Genomic DNA, 20,732 nt, shown 5'->3' on the forward strand with positions numbered 1-20,732 from the left:
TGGGTAACTCTGAGCACACACGTTACAGGCTTGATAGGAATATCCTTGGAATATCTCTGCCAAATAGCAGATCATGCCTCCTCACATCTGATGGCAAAGTACTCAGGAAAGAAGGCTCCAGCTGGCTGCTCTGCACGTCTTGGGGAAACAAATTCTACAAAAGACTCGGAACTTTCGCAAAGTCTAAGTTCCAGATTATGCCTTGTCCAGATAAAAAGATAAAGAGACTAACATGTAAGTGAACAGAAAAATACTTCATCCCTGCACACATAAAAAGTTAATCTCTTGATTTAAGCAGATCACAAGACAAGTGAAACAGGTAATGTGACTCTTTCAGCCTGTAGGAGAAAGTCTGCCTTAAACTCCTGAACCTCTGTCATGCTCTCGAGCTTCTGGGGTGGCCACCAAAAAGGTTACATTCACATCAGAATGCAAAAGCAAACAAGCAGGCACAGTCTTAAGGAGCTTCCTAGAAAGAGATGGCAGTATTAAAAGTTCCACTGAGGTCTCAGAAGAGAAGAATCATGAATGAATAATGGGACACAAACAGGGCAGCCTTCAGTAGTTGGGCAACAGGATGAGAACAGCTACAATATTGCATAGCCTTAAAATGCGTTTCAAAACAAAGGGAAATCTCCCCAAAATGGTAATGTCTAGGAGCTCCCCATGTAGAGACACTGATCCAAATAGCCACAGAAATACACAGCAGATTCTGCTGTTGCTGAAGACCAAAGCCATCTTCTCTAATTTGTCTCCATTTTTTCTCCCCCTCAACTTTCTGTGGAGGAAGAAGACTGGAGGAAAGGCACATGCCAAGAAGACCAAGCAAGGTAATGGGATCACAACTGGTTCCCATTATAGGGACAAGACAGGTCTGGAGTAGAACAACCAGGGATTCTCAGAGGTGTCTGAGGTAAAAAAAAAAAAAGAATCCCTCAGGAGCCAATCATCATAACATAAAAGCTTAAAAAATGCCACACCAGATGTCCAACTCTTTGTCTGACAGCCTGGGAATCACTCCTTCAGCTGATCTTCCAGCTCTTTGAGCCTGGTTTAGTGCTCCAGGAAGACACTGTCACATGAATCTTACAGGAGCTCCACTCCTCCCAAATAAAAAACACCTTATGACACAGTAGGGAGAATCTAGTGACACCCTGTTTATCCCAAACACTGTCCTGTTATGGTATGTTGACTGCTGCATGACAGTGACTGTGTGTGGGAGTAACACTTGGTATTCACACACCCAACAACTCAGCATTGCTGCCCACAGCTGTAGATGGGACCCAAGAGCCTGATCACAGAATCTGTCCTAAGTACACAGAACAGACCCAGAGATATGCAAAAGTGTCCACACCTCTGACTGAAGATGACTGTAAAGGCAGACATCACCAAAAGAACCACAATCAACTGAAAAAAAAGCATGCCCCTGATAGGCTGAGAGCATTTTAGGAACATAAGCAGGCTGATGTCTTGGATGCAGGCTGCTCATAGTGAGCTTGCCACGAGTTATCAAGCTACTCCAGTACTAAGAAAATACACCAGTTGTTTCTCCCTGACCCAAAGATGAGAAAAAGTCACTGTATTTTGTGGCCAGAACACCCACCGCTTTCTTCCAGAAGGGGTTCTCTCTGGAAAGGAAAGGAAAGAAAAGCTGGGTTTGGAAAAAGCTGTTTAGGTAGGATAGGACTTGTACAGCTTTCTCCATGGAGAAGGGAGCTCTTTTTTTAAAGCAAAGAAGGAGGAAAAGAATATAGACTATGCCTCTTAGAGCAAGTTATTTATGGACTGCCAGAGGGGTCTACATTCCCACTTACTCTGCTTCCTTCCATGATCCTAAGGGATCACTGCCAAGGAACAGATAGGAAGCAAAGCCAAAGATTAGGACACCAGAACCTAATGCATATATATTGGCATCTACAAAGCTGAAACAACTCACTTCTGCAGCTCTAGAAAAACCTGACAACTTTATAGGAGGGAGAAGGTGCCCAGGATAGTGGCTTTATGGCTTCAGTTGCCAAATACAGAAGATAGTGTCATGTCCCTGTTTCAGAAATACAAGTTGAGAGTCACACCACAGCCAAAGTATGACAGGACTTGATCCCCACCCACATCATTCCCAGCAGACTCTGAAGGCAGAAAAACTGTGTTGTGAGTAAACATCCAGCTTGTCCAAAGACCTGAGTGACCACAGGGGGAAACTGGGAAAGCTTGGAAATCCATTCTCTTTGACCTGACCTTAGAAATCCCCTGGCTGCACCCTGGGCTGCTCCTGCTCAGTCTGGTTCTCCTCCATTGCCATTACAGAGTGACTTGGTATTTTCTGTAGGAAGAAAAGTCTTGGAGCTTTGAACAGGAAAGGTTGACTACAGCTTCAAACTTGGTAATTAACTATGAATTGGCCTTTTAGCATCTGCAAGCTAAAAGTGATACATCCAGCAGATGGGAACCGGCATATCTGGACACAGAGTTGAGGACAGCAGAGATGTTTGCTGTCCCGGTGCTCCCTTCTGGCCTTACGGCCAAAATCTTATCAGATTAAAAATTTACAGGGGTTGTACATCTCACCCAAGTGGAACAAGAATGGGCACGTCAGTCTGGAAAGGGGATTAACACCTAGCATGTGGTGCAAGGCACAATGCCAGAAGGCTTAACTGAGGAAGCTATAAAAGCAAAAAAAAAAGGAAGAATAAAAGAGAGAAAATTAAATTGTAATAATGAAGATTAGTGCTAACCAAGAACAGCTGAGATGCATGAAGATTGCAGTGAAGGAAATTATGATATAAACCATCACCCACGTGGAGCAGGGGCTGTCTGACAGAATGTGTTGCTCATTCATAGCACATAAGGTGAGTACTAGTAACACACCTGGTAGGTCTAAAAGTCTCTGCTTCAGCTGGTAGCCCCCAGTGGCAAATACACAGAATGTGCCTCAATACAAAGAATGTGACTCAAAGAATAAAACAATGATCTAGCAGCAACTGGATCATTGCTATTGCTACCTCAGTGCTATATTAAATAACTGCATTTAATCAATTAAAATTTTTCATTTATAGCCCTACAGAAATAAAAATCATGTTTCACAAAGCATTTGCAAGTAGCAATGAATTATGTAAAACAAATTCATTACCTTCTACATCAGGGTCTCCAAATGGATTTAATTCTGCTGTATCAGGATCACCAAACGGGTTTGTGCTGGAGTTGGCTGGGTCTTGCTCCCCTTCGTCCAGAAAATTAAGCTTATTGATAAGCTCTACGAACAAATTGGAATATTGTTTTACAATAGATACGAACTGTTCATCCAACATATCTGGAGCTCAAAAAGCTCCATGTCAACAGTCCCTCGAAACACTGCACCAGGGTATGGCACGAACTGCACGACTAAGTTAACACAGTCCAGTAAATACATCAACAAAGGGGGAAAAAAAAGTGAAATGAATGAAACTTCTATTTGCTGATCAGAACATTATGTAACAGAAATGACTTCTAAAAAAGCCTTCTCTTTCCTTCGTTAAATAAATGTTGTGGAACATCTAACAAACTAAATACGGTGATTCTGATTGTTCACATACACGCTAACTATCGGCAGGAAATTTTAATTTTTGGATGTAACGTGCACATAAAAGCAGAGAGGACATTTTGTCACTTTAGAAAGGTCAAGTATTACTGACTATACAACTACTGTTTTAAGCTTAGGGTCTGGTGGTTCCTCTTTCTTTTTTTTTTTTGTAATTTTTTTTCTTTCTTGTTCATTATCAGATGACAACGGAGCTGTAGTGGAGACAGGCTCTTTCTCTATCATGTTGTTACCTGTTGGATGCACTACAAATTACTGAGAGTCATGCTGGGTGGAAGCACAGAGATAAAACTGACAGCTGAATACAGGCAGGAGTCAAAAGGTAATGGGTCACAGTAAATACAATCAGAAACAGAAAGAAAGGATGAAAGCTCATAGACCTTCAGAGGAACTGGCTGATTTAGCTGAAGGCATATTTGCTCGCTTTATGCAGTCATCTTGATCTTCATCTAAGCTGCTCAGAGCATTCAACTGGTTTACAATTTCTGTAAATAGAAGCCAGTCAAGACAAACGTAAGGCAAGGGCATTTAATGAAACAGAAGTGGAACGAACACTGTTACCAGAAAGAGAGAGAGAGGGAGAGAGGGTGAAAGAATATATTTAGAATGAGTCCTTACAATTATATAACTACAGCAAAGCAGCTGTGTAGGTGCTTCAGGGATAATTTAACATGAAACCCAGTTAACAAGACATAAACAAAACCTAGCCAGGTTATGGTGTCAGCAACAATAGTTAGTTTTATGAGGACAAGTATTATGCACAATCAGTTGAAAATTTAGATAGGTGTACTCCATATAATTTAAAGATTTTTCCTGCTCATGAAGAAAACCTGAATATGAAAACATTGTTGATCAACACAAATCAGCCCCAGAACAATTTATCTCCCTCCCAAACCCTTAAGGTTACAGCAAACTAACCTATACAATATGCATTTTTATATTTTTTTGTTTATATACACATTCTGATTATTTAACATTTACACTTAGTCACCATTACATTCTGATCTATGACAAGCTGAATTCACCTAAATAGTTCTAAAATACATGATCAGTATTGTATCAGGAGAATGCAAACTGAATGTATATATCACCTGAATTTTCATTGTCATGCTATGTAAGTAACACCTTGCTGTTTGTTAATACCCTTTTTCACCTTCTATCCATAGTGGAGAGCTCTGAATTGCCATGAACTAGTAATTTTTAAAATGTGTTAAATGTTTAATTCTAGTCAAAATGGGATGACTTCATAATTCCAGAAGGAACGAAACAAAAAAAAAAAACCAAAAAAACAAAACAAACTTGGGTCTGAGTGGCTTCTGGCCCAAGGGGAAAAATTCCTCCGTGCTCCCCCACAATGCAGTCCCATCCACAGCATCTGACAAATGGAGCTTCTGTAGTAATGGGGATTGAGCCTGGGGCATCTCTGAGAGACCTGAGCATAAGTTTCCATGGAGAGGGGACAGCCTTCCTCATCCTTCCACATGACAAACAGGCAAGAGAAACCTGTGCAGGAGAGATGATCCTGCTTGTTGAATATCACTGCCCCACTGACAGCCTTTTTCATCTTCTGTCTTTTCCCCATGAAATAAATGGATGATGCCTCCTGATATCACCAGCAAAGTTAAAGCTTCATGCCAGTCATTGTTGTATTTCCTTTAAAGTTTAATTTCTTGTGTACACAAGAAGTTACCTCTCAATAACACTTTTAGTTTACTGCTGTTTTGAACTTGAATTTTTCTCATCTGGCTTTTGTTTGGGAAAGGAAAATTTGCCTTTATTCAATGAACTAGTTTTAGCAAGCAAAATATCAAACTGAGGCAAAAGTTAAGTAGTATCCTGACTGTCCCAACTCATGTTGGTGCTCATGGCCACCCAGAACTTCCTAGTCAGGGGGGCTTTTTCATACTTGACACACTGATACCCTTCCTGATTTCATGCCTTTACAGACAGCACAAAGAAACTGAAGCCCAAAGCAGACCAGAACCCGGTAATATTTCTGTCACATGGAAAAAAACTTCTTTGGCAAATTTAAACTGCTTTGCAAAGACATGCCAATCTGCAAACTACCAAGGAAAATTACCTACTCTGCCAATATCTATTGGACATCCTAAATGTTGACAGTGACAAACCCCAAGCAGAATTCCTCTGTAATGTATCTCCCTACTGATCTTGACCTTGAAGCATAAATCTGCTTACATGGCTTTATACTTACATTTGTCTACACAGAGTTAACTTTATCATCCTCACTTCCTTATTTTTAGCTCCCACAGACAAGAATATTATCCTAAAAAATAACACCAAAACTGTCCCAAAACTTAGCTTTCTCAGCATAAAACCATACATACACCTGAGAAATTTGCATTATATAATACCATCTTCTGGGAATTTTTAGGACTTAAGATAGACAATGGAACATACCTTTCTGTACTCAAATAAAACAGAGCTGACCTTATGAAACAGCAGTACTAACGAATTACTAGTTAAAAACAGGCTCAGATGCTGACAAGATTTACAATTTATTATGTCAGCATGTGAAAAAAAACCCCCAAAACAATTATAATTCAGTTTTTATTGTCAGAAAATAACAAATTAAGTTCAGAGCTTTAAAAAGAGGGAGTTCTTTGATGTGGTCTGAATCACCTGGTCTTATCTGCCAACCTAAACACCCATACACACTACAGTGTTTCTCATTACAATATTAAATGGTTTATGTCATATTTTGGAGTATGGAAATGGTAGGTTGGAGATTTATATCCTGTATTATCTTTTATAAATCTCATTATCTACAAACACACATTAACTTGTTCTACAAGTATGTCACATAAATCACTGGTTTGGTTTTTGGGGTTTTTTCATTCTTCTCTCTCTCTTTTCTTTTTTTTTCTTTTTTTTTTTTTTTCCCAAGCAGCTTGGTGATCCTGACAAAGAAAAAGAGCAAATGTACCAGAAGTTGTCAGGAGAGCTATGGTTTTGCAAATTGCAAAAAGGGGTTACGCATATTGTTATCCCGAAGCTTGCTCTTGAAATATGCTGGGATTCAGACTCCTGCAATAGGTAGCACATGGGCACGTTCCTGATTCCATGTGGTGCCCCAGGACAGACACTGTGCTCCTGGGCAGATGGAGCAGAAGGCAGCTATTAACCCCAGCATGAGGCTCTAAGTAGGAATTAAAACATTAACAGAAGCACATATTTATTACTGCCCTATTTGTGAGTTATGAGGCACATTTTCTTCAAGTATGAGATGTCTTGTGTTCCACTGAAGACTAAGGACAGGATAATTCTGGGAGGTTTAAATCCATGTATATTGACAGTGCAGAAACTAAATATTTGAAATTTAATTCATGGCAACAAACAATTTTCAACTTCACACAGAACAGCTGGGGAGATACAGCTTTTGCACATGAAAAATTTCAACAAGATATACTGGGAAGGAAGAGGGGGAAAGGCTGAGATGGAGTGAGATTTCTCCAAGTGAAAGCAGTGTTTGGAATGGAAAACATCTTTCAGTCTAGTCAGTTGTATGGCAGCAGTTCCATGCTGACCACCCGAAATTCCAGTCCTTTTGAGGTCAGTCAGTATTGCACCACCTACTTCATAGCTGAGGAAACAGAGGCACAGATACCTACTCCAAGTTAGGCAACCCATCAAGGAAAGAAGCAGTGTTTCCTAACTCACCTGCACCATCTAGAGCCCCACACAGCAGACCTCCCTTGTTTTCCCAGCAGTGGATATATAGTTTCATCTATGAAACTGCAACTTTGGCACAAAAAAAAAAACCAACAAAAAAAAACCAACAAAAAAACAAACCCACACACAAAATCAACAAAAATGGCTGTACACTGCAAAAAGGAACAGTGTCTGATAAAAGACTTGCAGCACCTCTTGCAGCTGTGCCTTGGGAACAATATAGTTTCAGACATCAAGTCAGCAGTGACAAAACCTGGAGTCAAAAGTAGGAGAACAATCCTTCCCTCCTTGCTACTCATTCCAAGCCCAATTACAAACATTAACTGTGTGCTGCTCCCATCATTTCCATGAGGCGTTACAGGCAGTATCCCCGTTTTACAGCTGGGAAAACAGGCGCACCGAGGTGAGGGATTTGCCACGGGGCACTCTGAATCAGTGAAGCATTCCACCTCCTCAGCTGCCAACACCCAGCACAGCACAAGAGGAGAAAATGTTGGTAGCAGCAAGCTTTCAAAAGGGTTATGTAACTTCCTCAATTAACTTTATGGTATTCTGTGAACATTGCTTTTGAAAGAGTTCTTTGCTACATCAGTTTTGTTACATTTCCTTCTTTGTAAATTTTTTCCTGCTTTTCTATAATGATTCCTACCTCTTTCTCCCTTGCTTCCTCAGCTCTTCTCCTAGCTTTCCCCATTCATTATATTTATTACAGGAGTCACTGCAATTGCCAATGAAATCAATCTTGAACACAGGTTGAAATAGATACTTTACATCTTATTTATTAATGTTTACTTACTGCCCTATGTTTTATGTTCTCCCATTTGCTTGGGAAATTGCATGCACTCATTCCCCTTCATCATCCCTCTCCTTCTCAAAGGTGGGAAAAGCTGGCCAGGCTCGTAAAGCAACTCAGCTGTTGTAACCAACATAAGAAGAAAAAGTCCAAGGCTGACCTTCCTCACGTCATGATTCATTTGCAAAAAAACCAATCCAACACTCCCATCTTGTATGGCTAGAAAACAGTAACAGAGCAGGCTGAGCAAAGCACAGAAATTGTGTATTCCAGAAGTATATGTTGCTTCTGCCTTTCATGGAGGTATTTTTAGTTTTGAACAGATAATTTTGGCCTTTGCAATAGCAGATGGAAAAGGTGAAATTACTCTAAAAGAGCTTGTGTTGCACATCAGCCAGCTCACCCTTCCCATCTATCTCCACAGATGTTCACTCCATACCCAAAGGATAGTAGACAGCCTAGTCTAACCTAGATCAGACTTTGCTTGTTTAGGAATCATTTGTAGCCTTGTTGAGTGCTGCAAAATCAAGCGTTGAGAAGCAAGATCAGATGCTTTTCACTTGCTGCCCTTCTGCATCCGGGTTTTCTGTAATCCTCAGTGCAGTACCCAGGCAGATCCTAATAAAACCCTTGTGCACAGGAGTTTCTATAGACTGAATATTACCTCTCCTTAATATGGCTTTCTCTGTGATTATCCAATGGCCTGGTGAACATGTCAGGTTTTGTTTGGTATTGTGATCTGATTTATTCTGGTTATACTGGGAAAGAAGTCAACCTTGCAGAATGATTTCAGTATGATCAGACTGGTATATCTCTGCTCCCTGACCAAGAACACATTATCTTGGTTTCTCAGGTATTTCATTCCAGACTTTCCAATATGCTCTGTGCCAGACACATACAGCATAACTAGAGATTTGGCCAGGGTAAAAAATGTTTAATTGAATATGTAAAGCATACAGAAAACATATTTGCATCCTTTCACAACACTAAATGTAACTAAGTAATAAATGCTTCAGGCTGAACCTTTTGATTGCAACGAAAGCTCAAAAAGAAGTGATGAAAGTAATGTTTCATAACACTGAACCAATGTTCTTTTGAATTTTCAAGAACAGATTTGACAATTCACTTCTGTGCTCAGGATGCTCTTCCCCCACTTTAGAGAAGGTTCCCTTTATTTCAGACATTTTAAAAGAGCATTGGAAGTTATGAAGTCTGGCACCTTAAGTTAATTTTCTTTTCCTGATTCATTACACAACGAGTTCCTACAGAACCCATCTGGAGCAGTACTACACACTGATCTCTACCAACAATTTAACATCATCTCATCCTGATCTGACTTGCCTCGATTAGTTCAGCTATCCTGAACACACTAAGCATTTTCATCAGCAATTCAAATGTGGTTACACTATCTCACTTCAAACAACTTCACTATCAAATTAATTAAAGTCCTTTAACAGCCTCCCAGTTTCTTTTCCATGAGACACCCCCACCCAAAAGGCAGCAATATGCAGCCTGGAATTGCCATGTTATTGAGCAGAACCTCAGCACTTGTCCATGGCACAACTCATTTCGCAGTTATTCTCATAAAGTGCCTTCATTATTTCACTTGAGCCTCTCCTCCCGTCTTCTCGCTCACTGACCCTTTCCCTCTGCTTTTTGTGCTCCTCTGCTCATGCTGGTTCTTTGCTTCCCTAAAATGCTTCCTGCTTAGTGCATTCTCTCCCAAAAACAGGACACACAGACACAAATCAATGCTCTTGGATTCGCAAGTATTAAACTTCGTTGAGTTATGGATGGGTTCCTCTTCAATCAAGCTATCCTAAATATTGTTTTGGTTGTTAGGATTTTTTTGAAGTTAAATAAAAATATAGCAAAAGGATAAAAAAAGGGACAATTACCAAAGGAAACTATATTTTACAATGCCTGTGACAAAACCAACCTGTAATTTTTGCAGCCTTTTCCTCTTGATTCACTCTGTTTTCTTCATCTTCTTCATTGTCTTCCTCAAAATCATCTAGGTTACCAATATCAGCTTGTTTCATACTCATCAAACTAGCCAGGCTTTGCATGTCTTCATCCCTAAATAACAAACATCACAACAGGCCATTAAAATGCAGCTTGTTAATACCACATCTGACATTACTGCATTCTTAAAAATTCTTTAAATATATTGATGTTTTCTTCAGGGAGGTCTATGATATCAGATCTGATCTTGAATACAGTGAAAAAACAATATTAATACAACTCATAAATATATATCAATTTCTGAAGGGAAAGTTTTCAATTAACAAAATTGTAAAGGGTAAAAAAATACTGCTTTGCATCAAGAGTTAACGCAACAACTGCTTCCTAAAATTTTAAACCAGCCCAGAAAGGCTGGAAAATGCTTGCCTGGTCTGCTTTGGTTAAAGTGAAAATGCTCAGCCAGACCTACTGCTCACATGCTGCATGCAATACCTACATTCATTCATAACTCCTGATGCTGTAACAGGATTAAAATCCCTTCTATAAATATCTGAAATCATTAATAAGATTAAAAAATAAGGCAGTGTTTATTTACACATACTGGAAACCAATGCTTTCACAAAGAGCAGCTTTTTTCAGATCCCTTGTTCAGGGTACTATGAAAGCCCTGCCAATAACTTACAATCTAGTGTGGCCGCATTTCTCCTCACAGAGAAAAGCAAGGCACAACTTCCCAAAGATGTTTCTGGGATTCACATTCTCTGAACCTCAGAGAAAGAAAAAACAGTTCTGATCTCATTTACTGCTCCTGTATTTTAGAACAAGTAAAATGCATTGTAGAAAATTGTTTACCTAAAGAAAATTAATAATAGAATTCTAGTGTGAGTGTTTTGATTCATTAACCAATTAAATCCATGTGCGTGTGTCGGGACTGTCAGGTAACAGTAATGAAATTCTATACAGTTAAGTGCTTGTGCAAATTCAGTTTAGATGTAATATAGTATAAAATAATATAGTATAGTAAAGTAATTAATTAACTTTCTAATATCCATGAAGTCAGATCCTTCATCGGAGTTACCTGCTTTCCGATAATCTAGAACCAAGGGAGCAGTAATCAGCGCCCAAGAGAACTCTTCCCACAGGATGATCTTGTGCTCAACCCAAAATCTTAACTCTAACTCCACCCTCCCTCACCTTCCAACTGGCTTTGTCCTTATTGCATGCTTTGTGAAATATCAGTGGGCTCCCTTGAAATCTGCCAAAGGTATTGTTGGATGAACACACACATGCCCATAAACACATACTCCCACTCATTTCAGACTTGTAGATACTTTTAAGCTGTTGTTATTTAAAATGTCTGCAAGAGTAGAGCACAAGCCATTTGTCTCTGAAGAACACAAGCCTGAAATCAGAGTAAGAAACAACTTTTACTCAGTTAAGAAACCAAGTACGGCAGGAATGATAGGTATGCTGCAGGATGCTCTCAAATTCCACCATTCTATACAGAAAGAGCTCTTTATCCAAAGAATTCTTTGAAAAGCAACACAAAGCAGGTTTAAAAAAACCCCCAACAAACAAACAACTTACGTGGCTTTTCCTTCCCTCAGGAAAATGCAAGATAAGGAGAACTGTAGCGTGGCAGCTACCACTTTCTTAGACAAAGGCTTGAATTTTAACCTGACATCTGTCTGTGTAGGCATGGGGCTGGCATATTGCTTCATGTTGATGCTGCTGGTGGCAAGCGCTTTTCTACGTCCAGAAGGAGATTCCTAAAAGCAAAAAAAAAACAAAGCTAATGTAAAAGGTGCTGTTACACTAAAACCTGTTACACTAAAACCTGCATGTGCACAAAACAAAAAATGCACTTATTAAATCTGTAGGGGTTACTTTCATTTTGGTTCCCCCCCCCCCCCCCAAAAAATCACTATGGCTCTGTCGAGCGACAGAAAACCATTTCTTAAACTACGTCAGTCACTAATGGTGGTGGAACTCTGAACACTTTCTTAGTGCAATTGAAAAAAAAAAAGGTTGTCATTATTATTAGTGGTGCTCCATTACAAGATCTAGGGTGTCTTTAATGGCTTGAGCTTGAAGCACATCCACAGCTCACATCCAGTTAAACTGCTGGGAATATATTCTCATTTCTTTTCACAGCAAACTGGACTCGCTCTGTCCAAATGTAGCTAGTTCTGGACTGGAACTTCCAGCCTATAGAAGACATCGGTTTGGACCATGCATGTATTTCTTTGCATAGTGGTTTGAGGTCATCTAGTTTGTCTTCCATGCTCAAACAGAATACCTGAATATTTTTCAGAGCCGTGGTTCTTCTCATTAGTGTTGCACATGCACTATCAAGAGTGAAAGGTTTCTGAAACTAAAACTGACAATACTTCCCAAAATATGGATTAAAATTTTGCAAGAAAAAAATACAGAGCAAAATAGATAAAAGCCAAAATTTTATTTGAAAAGCTGAAGTTGTACTTCAATATAAAAATGTTGCTCACGGTTTAGCAATTCAGATGAATTAATCTAAAATGCGTCTAAGAATCTACTCTCTTGTTCTATCTAGTATCAGCATCATCAGAAAAGTAATGATTATATGTAAAAAAGCTCCAGTAACAAAAAATAAAACAAAAAAGCCCTGCTATTAATTCTTTTGAAAAATGTTCTCACAATAAGACTACATTTTACTGCAGTTGACAATTTGTGTTGAATAAAGAATACTAATTCAATCAAAACATTCAAGCATCCTTTTTCAAAGTACTTGACATTTCTGCCCAGTAGAATAAGTCAGAATGTAATATGTCATCCCCAAAGAATACCTTGTTTAAAAAACTAGCCTTATCTGACAGATTATGCACAGCAATATTATAGAGAACTATTAGTGCATGTAGATACCTTATGAATGAATTTCAAAAATGCATCAAACACTTGAGAAGGATTTAGGCCCTCTCAGAAGAAATACTTAAGAATATGCAAATACTCTCAGCTGAATTAAGTTGAACAGATGCGACTCTCACAAACAATACGAGTGCTCCTTCCCCAGCTGCGGCTGTCAATCAAAGAGCAAGATTAAAGTCCAAGGTTCTGACAATGTGTAAAATGGAAAGTACAATCAGGGAGTTTCCATTACTGCACAGATATGAACAACAATAATCTGTTATTGTACCATAACTTTAGAATAACTAACATTACAACTTGTTATACGGAATGCAAGGTTTACTGCAGCGCGTGTTCAGGCATCTACACCCAACAGGATCTTAGAGAACTCATCTTGGAAGATTTTGAGTAGCTGATGTTGACAGTAAGATGTTGATCTTAGCAAGATCAACAGATTCTTAGAGCAAATCACAAATGTGGGTGCTTGCTTGCAGCCTTCTAGATGAATCATTCATCAGCCACACCATGCCTGCATTCTGACGTGCCCCTCTCAGTCTGACTACGAAAATCACTTTTCAGCAGCTGTGAATATCCCCAATCCAACAAAGATCTGGATTTATTTCCTTGTGTAGCTACAAATGCCTTCTCAGTGCTGTCTCACCTGTTAGATGCAGCCAATGCCATGAGAGCAACACGCAGACCTCCCACTAGGTCTCTTAAGGAACACCAATATGCTTCACTGACTCCAAAAAACAGGGCTATCTGGGGACAGAGCTACTTTCTCTTGTTACAAACACACCATCTTATCTGGTAAGTCAGGTGCATGTTGTCTTTAACAAAGTGATTTTTCTAAAAAAGTCAAAGCAAACAAGATAAGCCAGCCCCATCTCCAATTCAAAAGTGGTTCTGAAGTGAAGAGAAAGCACACAACACTAAACTTGCAAGCATGCAAAAGCTACACACAGATAGAAAGGCAGAAGAATTTTGAAACTATGTGAAATTACATTTTTACTTAGCATCTACTAATTGTACAAATGATCACCTTGTCATTTGCACCTTCAAATTATCTGGATTGCAGAGTGAATAAGAGACAAGAATAAGGAAGAGGCAAAGTTCTCCCAGTGAAGATGATCAACAATTCTTAATAGAATCTTCTGGTGTTAGCTGAGGAGAGGAAAAGGGAGATGAGAATGCAGGCAGCAGGGTGCCAGGACAAAGGGAAGGAGCCAGCCATGAGCAGGAAGATTTTCCTATCACTACATATCCTGATGTGAAGAACAAGATACACTTGGCAATTGAGTTCAGTCTTCCTAAGAAATTAACTCATTTCACATTTTTGTGGGCCAAAGGCAGAAGCTGACTTTCCAAGTTCCATCTGCCTACAAAAGTCCAAATTTGTAATACTACCATACCAAAAAAACCCCAATCAAAATCCCCAAACCCAAATAAAAATAGACAGTGCCTGATATTTCAAGTCTATTTTGCTTCACATGGAAGTTTAAGTATATCCTCCTACTGTTCCAGAAAGTGAAGTCTGTTTTGCAATGTTTTCTCCTTTTGAGCTTTACAGGTTTGGCTTACATGGTTTTAGCTACATAAGTAGACGGGGGAAAACGTTTTGCATGTTAAAAGAATATTCTCAGGCTGCTTAGGTCCATGACTGATTCACAATGGATTCAGTTTTCTCTGACACACAACCAACTTCTAAAAAATTGTCTTTAAAAGTCAGAGCATGCTAATAACCATTTCTTGCAAAGATTGTAGCATTTTCTTCCTAAAAACCTACATGCTTCCTGTAGTAGAATTTGAGTTACCCCAGAAACAGAGACATTTTCTTGCAGAAGGATAAATAATTCTTAAACTAGCAAGGATAAAATAATCCAAGAATGGAGTAGACAGCAAACCTACAAGCAGAGTGGACAGAAACAGCTGAGCAGTAGGCTTGAATGAGTTACTCCAAAGAGAAGCCCACTTTGGTAGGATAATAAATAATATCCATTTAAAGGTAAAAGTCTGATCTGGTGTTTACTTGTGTCTCATATGAGCATGTGGAAAGTCAAGCAGGAATCCCAGTGCAAATGTTTTAATTGCTCAACTTTCCTGCTTTTGCCTATATAATCAAAGTTTAAACTGTGTAAGGCTCTGTTATGCCTCCAGGTGTTTTACATTCATGTGACTGCCAGGGTTGCCACATCCTGTTTTGTGAAAGGGTGGCATGAAAAGTCAATTTTGAAGTAACAAGAGAGAAACAATCCAATGCAATAATAAAGAGAGGTGACAAAATAAGGTCAAAATAAAAGTGTTAAAATAAAATGAAGGTGTTTAACAACACTTAACAACACTGAAGATGGAGTGCATTCTACAAGAAAACAGCAATTTGGAAACCCTTTACTCTTAAGAAAGGCAATGCATTATGCAAATAAAATCAGCCATGATATCTGAATGACACAGAAAGACAGAAGATAACATACAATGCCAGTAAAATACAAATACCTCTATGTTATCTTCCAGCTCAAACATCCTACTGAGACTGAGAATGGGCACTGCTGGACTCATAAGAGAATGCACCGAGCATTGGTTAACAACTATTTTTTGTTGTTTCATGTTTGTTACTGTATGGTTCTAGCAAGTGAAACAGCTCACTGGAAAAAAAATAGTGCCATTCTCCTAGAAATCATTAGTAATAAAAATATAACTATTTCGTATGTTAGCAGAAACTACAGCAGGCTTATCTTCTTGCATAACAGAATAATGGCTGTGTTGGGTCAACTAAAGGCTCTGAGAAATCTGTATGGTATTTTAGAAGTATACTGTTTGCCAAAGTGATCATTTTAATTCACTTAAGAAGAGTAAAATCTGCACATAAACACACAGCAATACTTCTCTATCTTTCTCTCCTGTGTTGGGGAATTTCTGCTTTTGTATTCTACACTTATCTCTCACAAGCAGCTTCACTTCCCTTGACAGTCTCCTCCTCCTATTCCCCACAGTCCCCAAAATGCCTCAAACATACACCATTTTTTGGGTGAAATAACCCTATCTGGGCAGTGCATCAAGCTGTATCAGCTGTTCCCAGCTGGCAAAGCAGCAGGATGAAACACGTGGCTGGCTCTGCCCTAAGCCCACTGGGTGGTTGATACTCGTGCATCCTGGTAGTTTAGGAAAAAATAGAGCAAATTATTAAAAATCTGGAATAAGAAGATGCACTCAAAGATAGCAAAATGAAAATTAATATAGAAAAGAGAAAGACTTTCCAATACCCTGGAGTACTTTGATTTCTGAATTCAGACAAAGAAATATGTAGAACAAGCAATACTCAGTAGATCAATAAAAGTTGCATTCCTTTTTTGAACAAAAGAATATTAGTAATAATGAACTCAGGCAGTTCCCCATTTCTAGGCATGCTGTTTGTGTTTGCACAGACTTGAAAAACATCACCTCAGATACCAACAGAAGTGCAATTCAGTGGTGCCATCAGAAAGACAAATTCCAGACAATCTGAAGCCACAGGAATCACAGCCTGTGAGTGCAGGGCCAGGCTCAGATGAAACCTCACCTTGCACTCAGCTCTGCCAAAACCTGGGGACCAACAGCACACACAGACACAGAGACAGCAAGCAGGGTTTCAAAAAGCTCTGCATGGTTTTTCAAGGAGCAGTCCCCAACACTATCCCTCCCAGCATTTTATGTTACTTCCACAAACCCTCAAATTACCATCATATAACAAACTCTGGGGCTAGAGAAGGGAAAAATAACATTGGCCAAACTGCAGCCAGTTCAAATGAAGCCAATGAAGCCGCATTTACTGACACAGATACAGGGCCAGACCCATTTATCACACAAATTCCTTTTCAGTAATGCAACCATGCATTATTCCTGTCACAACATTCCTGACTCTGAGCAGTGTCAGGCATCCCAAAACTTCCTACACAGGAAGTGCCACCCTTCTATAAATATCTGCCTGGCATAAAGGTTTCCCAAAGCCTGATCTCCTTCTGCAATGAGAACAATGTGGAGCAGTGCTACGTACCGTGAGCCTTGTCTAGGAATCATCCCCATCATTCCCTACTAAAGAGATCCTTTCACAGCAAGCAGGACTAAAATACTCTAAGGAACTAAGAGCAGAGAGCCTGGACGACAGCTGTAAAACAAACAGCTCATTTTTACTGGGAAGATGATGATCACAGATGACAGATATGTCACACTATTAAACAGTGCCCAACTCTATTCCAAAGGAAGCAAGCCAAAAGATATACACCTTCACATGAAAGGTCTGAACTCAGATTCTTAATTTACAGGAGAGACAAATAATGCTGTAATGTGAATTTCATGCAGTCTTCTTTCCTTAAAAATGTATTTTTAATGACCTTGTATGCTGTACATACCAAGTGACTGGCAAGTCTTCTTCAAGGTTAACGTAAGAGGTGCAAATAAGTAAGCAACATCTTTGTATTTTCTGTTAAACTGTCTCCAAGCTTCTAGAGTTACACAGAATCAAAACATTGGCTGGGTTTTGTTAATGGGGTATATTCCTCTGTTTCATTTGGGCAGGGGAAAGAGCCCCCCCAGAGAAATCAGCAGGATGTGTTTTACCTCTGCACACCTGAACTCAACTTGCCTACACAGAGCTGTGACCCTGCTGTGCTGTCTGTAACCCCTGAGGTTCCAGTGCCCTCCTTTCCCCACACACATATTGAAAAATAACAGGAAAACATTTCCATTCAGCAGAAACCGGATCAAAAACTACTGAAGTTCTTCATTATTTAGATAGTAAATGGTCCCTCCTTAATAGAAATACATTAAGTAATTAGTCATCAATGTACAAACATTATCCAAAAAAGACCTAACTAGAGAAGACAACAAGTCTCCCTACTGGATATTATTTTGTGAAAAAGAACAATAATTATCCCTGTCCTTCTCACAAACAAGGAAAATGTACAGTATAATATTTTTGCCTTTTCATCTTTTACAAAAGCAAATGCTAAAAAGCCCACAAGATATGCAGATTTTAAGGAGGAGCAAACTCTGGCAGAAAATAATTGACAAAGCAATTTGTCCAGTTCTAAAAACTCCCTGAGATAAACAATGAGTTTCCCTCTCCTTTGGCTTCAGAATTAAATGGAGACTGTCCTGGAGGAAAGCTGTCCCTGCCCCTGCAGCCCCCAGCGAGAAGCAGAGAGGAGCTGGAAGGTTCTCCCTCTCCCAGCGTTGATGGCAGCCCTGCGCCTGAGCCGCACGCACCATCTTGCTCAGATGAAAAGATCACTGCTTCACCAGCAGAGCAAAATGGATCACTACAGAATTTAATTTGGGAGAGTATACAGCAATTAAATGCTAAAATAGACAAGCTACAGGGAGCTCTCTCAACTGGAGAGACTAAATTAGAAACTATGTCAGTTAAAATAATTTAGACAGGCGGATGGGAGATTTGGAGGACCAAAAGAAGGCAGCACGATCTCTGCTGAAAACTTGTTTAAAAGCAAATAATTGTTGAAGGTATCCAGAACATTATTAAGAATTATGATGCATCTGAATGGAGAATTTAATGTTTAAAAAATTCTGTACATACCAGAAACGTTGGAGCCCTAGACATGAAGGCTTTAAATGAAATGAAACATTTTAAAACATTGAAACAGCTACCCTTAATGACACAATTATATATTTGTTATCCTCACAAAGTGACCTTTGTCCTTGCCAGAACCAAAGCCCTTGTACCAAACTATTTATCATACTAGTCATATCTTAGGTATAAGCTTGAAGACTCCTTCCCAAAACACCAACATGTTGGCTTTAACAGCACATCTACATTGATGAATCATTATATTGGAAGCACCACACATTATTTCTTATGTAGCACAAGCAGAGACAATAATTTCAGCAAGCAAAGAGAAAACACTATACGCTACTTCAGCTTCTGTCATCTTACAGCCCCATGAGATTTCAGTGGCACCCCAAGAGACCGAGGTATGTAGTGAAAGGTTCTTTCTGACTAAAATCATACCTGTGGGTGTGCTCAACTGACCTGCTGTAGGTAACAACAAACCTTTCATCTTCCCAGGCTAATCCTCTGCATTCACAGACTCTGGAAATCTCCAATGATTAACATTAGACACGAAGGTTAGAAAAAGAAACTGTAGCTAATAAACTGAGGTAATTCATCTACACTATGCAGAATAACACCAAGAAAATTCAGAGGTCCTGTTTTTCTAGCAAAAATACTATTAAGCTTCTTAGACAACTACTGGACAGATGACAAAGTATGTGCATGATTAAAATTTTAGTTGAGCAATTTATTAACAGATCATCTGTATGAGACAGGTATTCCCTTCTAAAGTGGGCTTGCTGCTTACAAAGGACAACAGAGAAAAAATTACAGGTAAGCTGGGTAATTTTAGTAAGTAGCAGAACCCTGAAATACTGAACCTTGCATAGGATGTGGATAACTGCTTTATATATCCATTTATAACATCTTCAATTGCTTTCTCCCCTGGACTGTTTCGGTAATGCAGAAACAATTCCCGAACTCTCCCACGGAAGTATACAGGAGATTGATAACTGATTTGATAAACATTCACTTTAGTATTTGTAGCTTTTTTGCTCTTTCAGATCACTTCCTCTAGAGACACTGCAAGTTTCTCTTCTTCTACAGTGACAGGTTTAAATTTACTGTTAGATGCCTTTGACCAGCTAAACTCAGACTGTCCTTGCACTCGATGAAAACATTACTGTATCTTTGCAAAGTACATGAATTTTTGCTTGTGTTTGCAGAGCTACAGCTTGTGCTGTACCACTCAAGAGCCCTGGAATATGTGACTATCCTGTTTCTCTTAGCACCTATAAAAGGACATCCTTTCCTGCAAAGTCTAGATCCCAACATGCTGAGCTCACTAATGCCCCAATGGTTCTGCTTCCTTTTGACAGCCATACACTGTTGGGAATTCTCTGCTGTTGGGATCGCTCCACATTAGGGACTGTCTGTTGCTTTCCTTTCCTCAAATGCTACAGCAGCTAGGGATGCGACCATCTCCCTCAGGTCTGCTAAGGCACAGGGTACAGCCATGTGCAAGCCTGTGGGAACTACTACATAGTAGTCATTAGCAAGCAAAAGCCATCAAGATGAAATCATTTTTATACAACAAAAACTATAAAAGAAACTCCTACTGTAAACTCCTGTACAGTTTTACTTTGCCATGGATGTGCGCCACAAGCTTGTGGAAGTTCAGCTGAAGCTGGCAGAGAAACTTATTATCATCAACTGGCTGTTTAAATCCTCAAACCCTTCCTCTCAAAGGAGCAGATTTAAGGAAGTCTAGGCTTGAGCTGCTGCTGCCACGTGGCAGGTGAGGCTGTTAGAAAAGCACTGCATACAGGACTGGCAGCTCAGCAAAACACAGCAGTCCCTCATTTCCTGGGAGCTGTGTGCAGCTGCTTCCCTCACATTGCGCCCTCTGCCTCCAGGAGCAGCTCCCATGGTCTGCTTCAGCTGAGGCACTTGCAGACAGCATTCTCCTAGGTTGGGCTCATGCTCCTCCCTGCTTTTGAAGAGTTTGCTGTATAACTGTGTAGTATTTCCATACAGTTAGCTTCAACACAAAGTAGAAATACAGATAATTTACCTAATGTTAGAGAAGGAGAAAGAGCAGGTGATGAACTTAGCTCCTAAAATTTTAGCAAAACTGGAGTAAGAAACATACTTATTTTGTGTGACCTCCTCCTTCCAGGTGGAGGAGAGGGTAGCTGACTTGATAACCATGACATTATTTACCGCTTAGCAGCTCGTAACTCCACATTTTTTCATGTATCAACTAAAGGGACTCACAGATTGTTTTC

The 20,732-nt window shown here is 39.5% G+C and overlaps 1 protein-coding gene across 15 annotated transcripts in view; it reads right to left on the bottom strand.

Annotated features, from left to right (window-relative positions):
* EHBP1 (EH domain binding protein 1) overlaps positions 1-20,732 on the bottom strand; it is a 207,348-nt gene that overhangs the window by 117,357 nt on the left and 69,259 nt on the right. For 11 of the 15 annotated variants that reach the window (XM_038133314.1, XM_038133303.1, XM_038133313.1 and 8 more), the window contains 4 exons: positions 11,610-11,791; positions 9,997-10,136; positions 3,955-4,059; positions 3,128-3,250 (listed from right to left, as the gene is read on the bottom strand). In XM_038133314.1, coding sequence (XP_037989242.1) covers positions 3,128-3,250; positions 3,955-4,059; positions 9,997-10,136; positions 11,610-11,791 — 550 coding nt within the window. The remainder of the gene's footprint in view (positions 1-3,127; positions 3,251-3,954; positions 4,060-9,996; positions 10,137-11,609; positions 11,792-20,732) is intronic. The other 4 variants (XM_038133307.1, XM_038133316.1, XM_038133315.1 and 1 more) reach the window with 1 other exon arrangement.

Source organism: Motacilla alba, chromosome 3 (assembly GCF_015832195.1).
Source record: "Motacilla alba alba isolate MOTALB_02 chromosome 3, Motacilla_alba_V1.0_pri, whole genome shotgun sequence".
Lineage (NCBI taxonomy): Eukaryota > Metazoa > Chordata > Aves > Passeriformes > Motacillidae > Motacilla > Motacilla alba.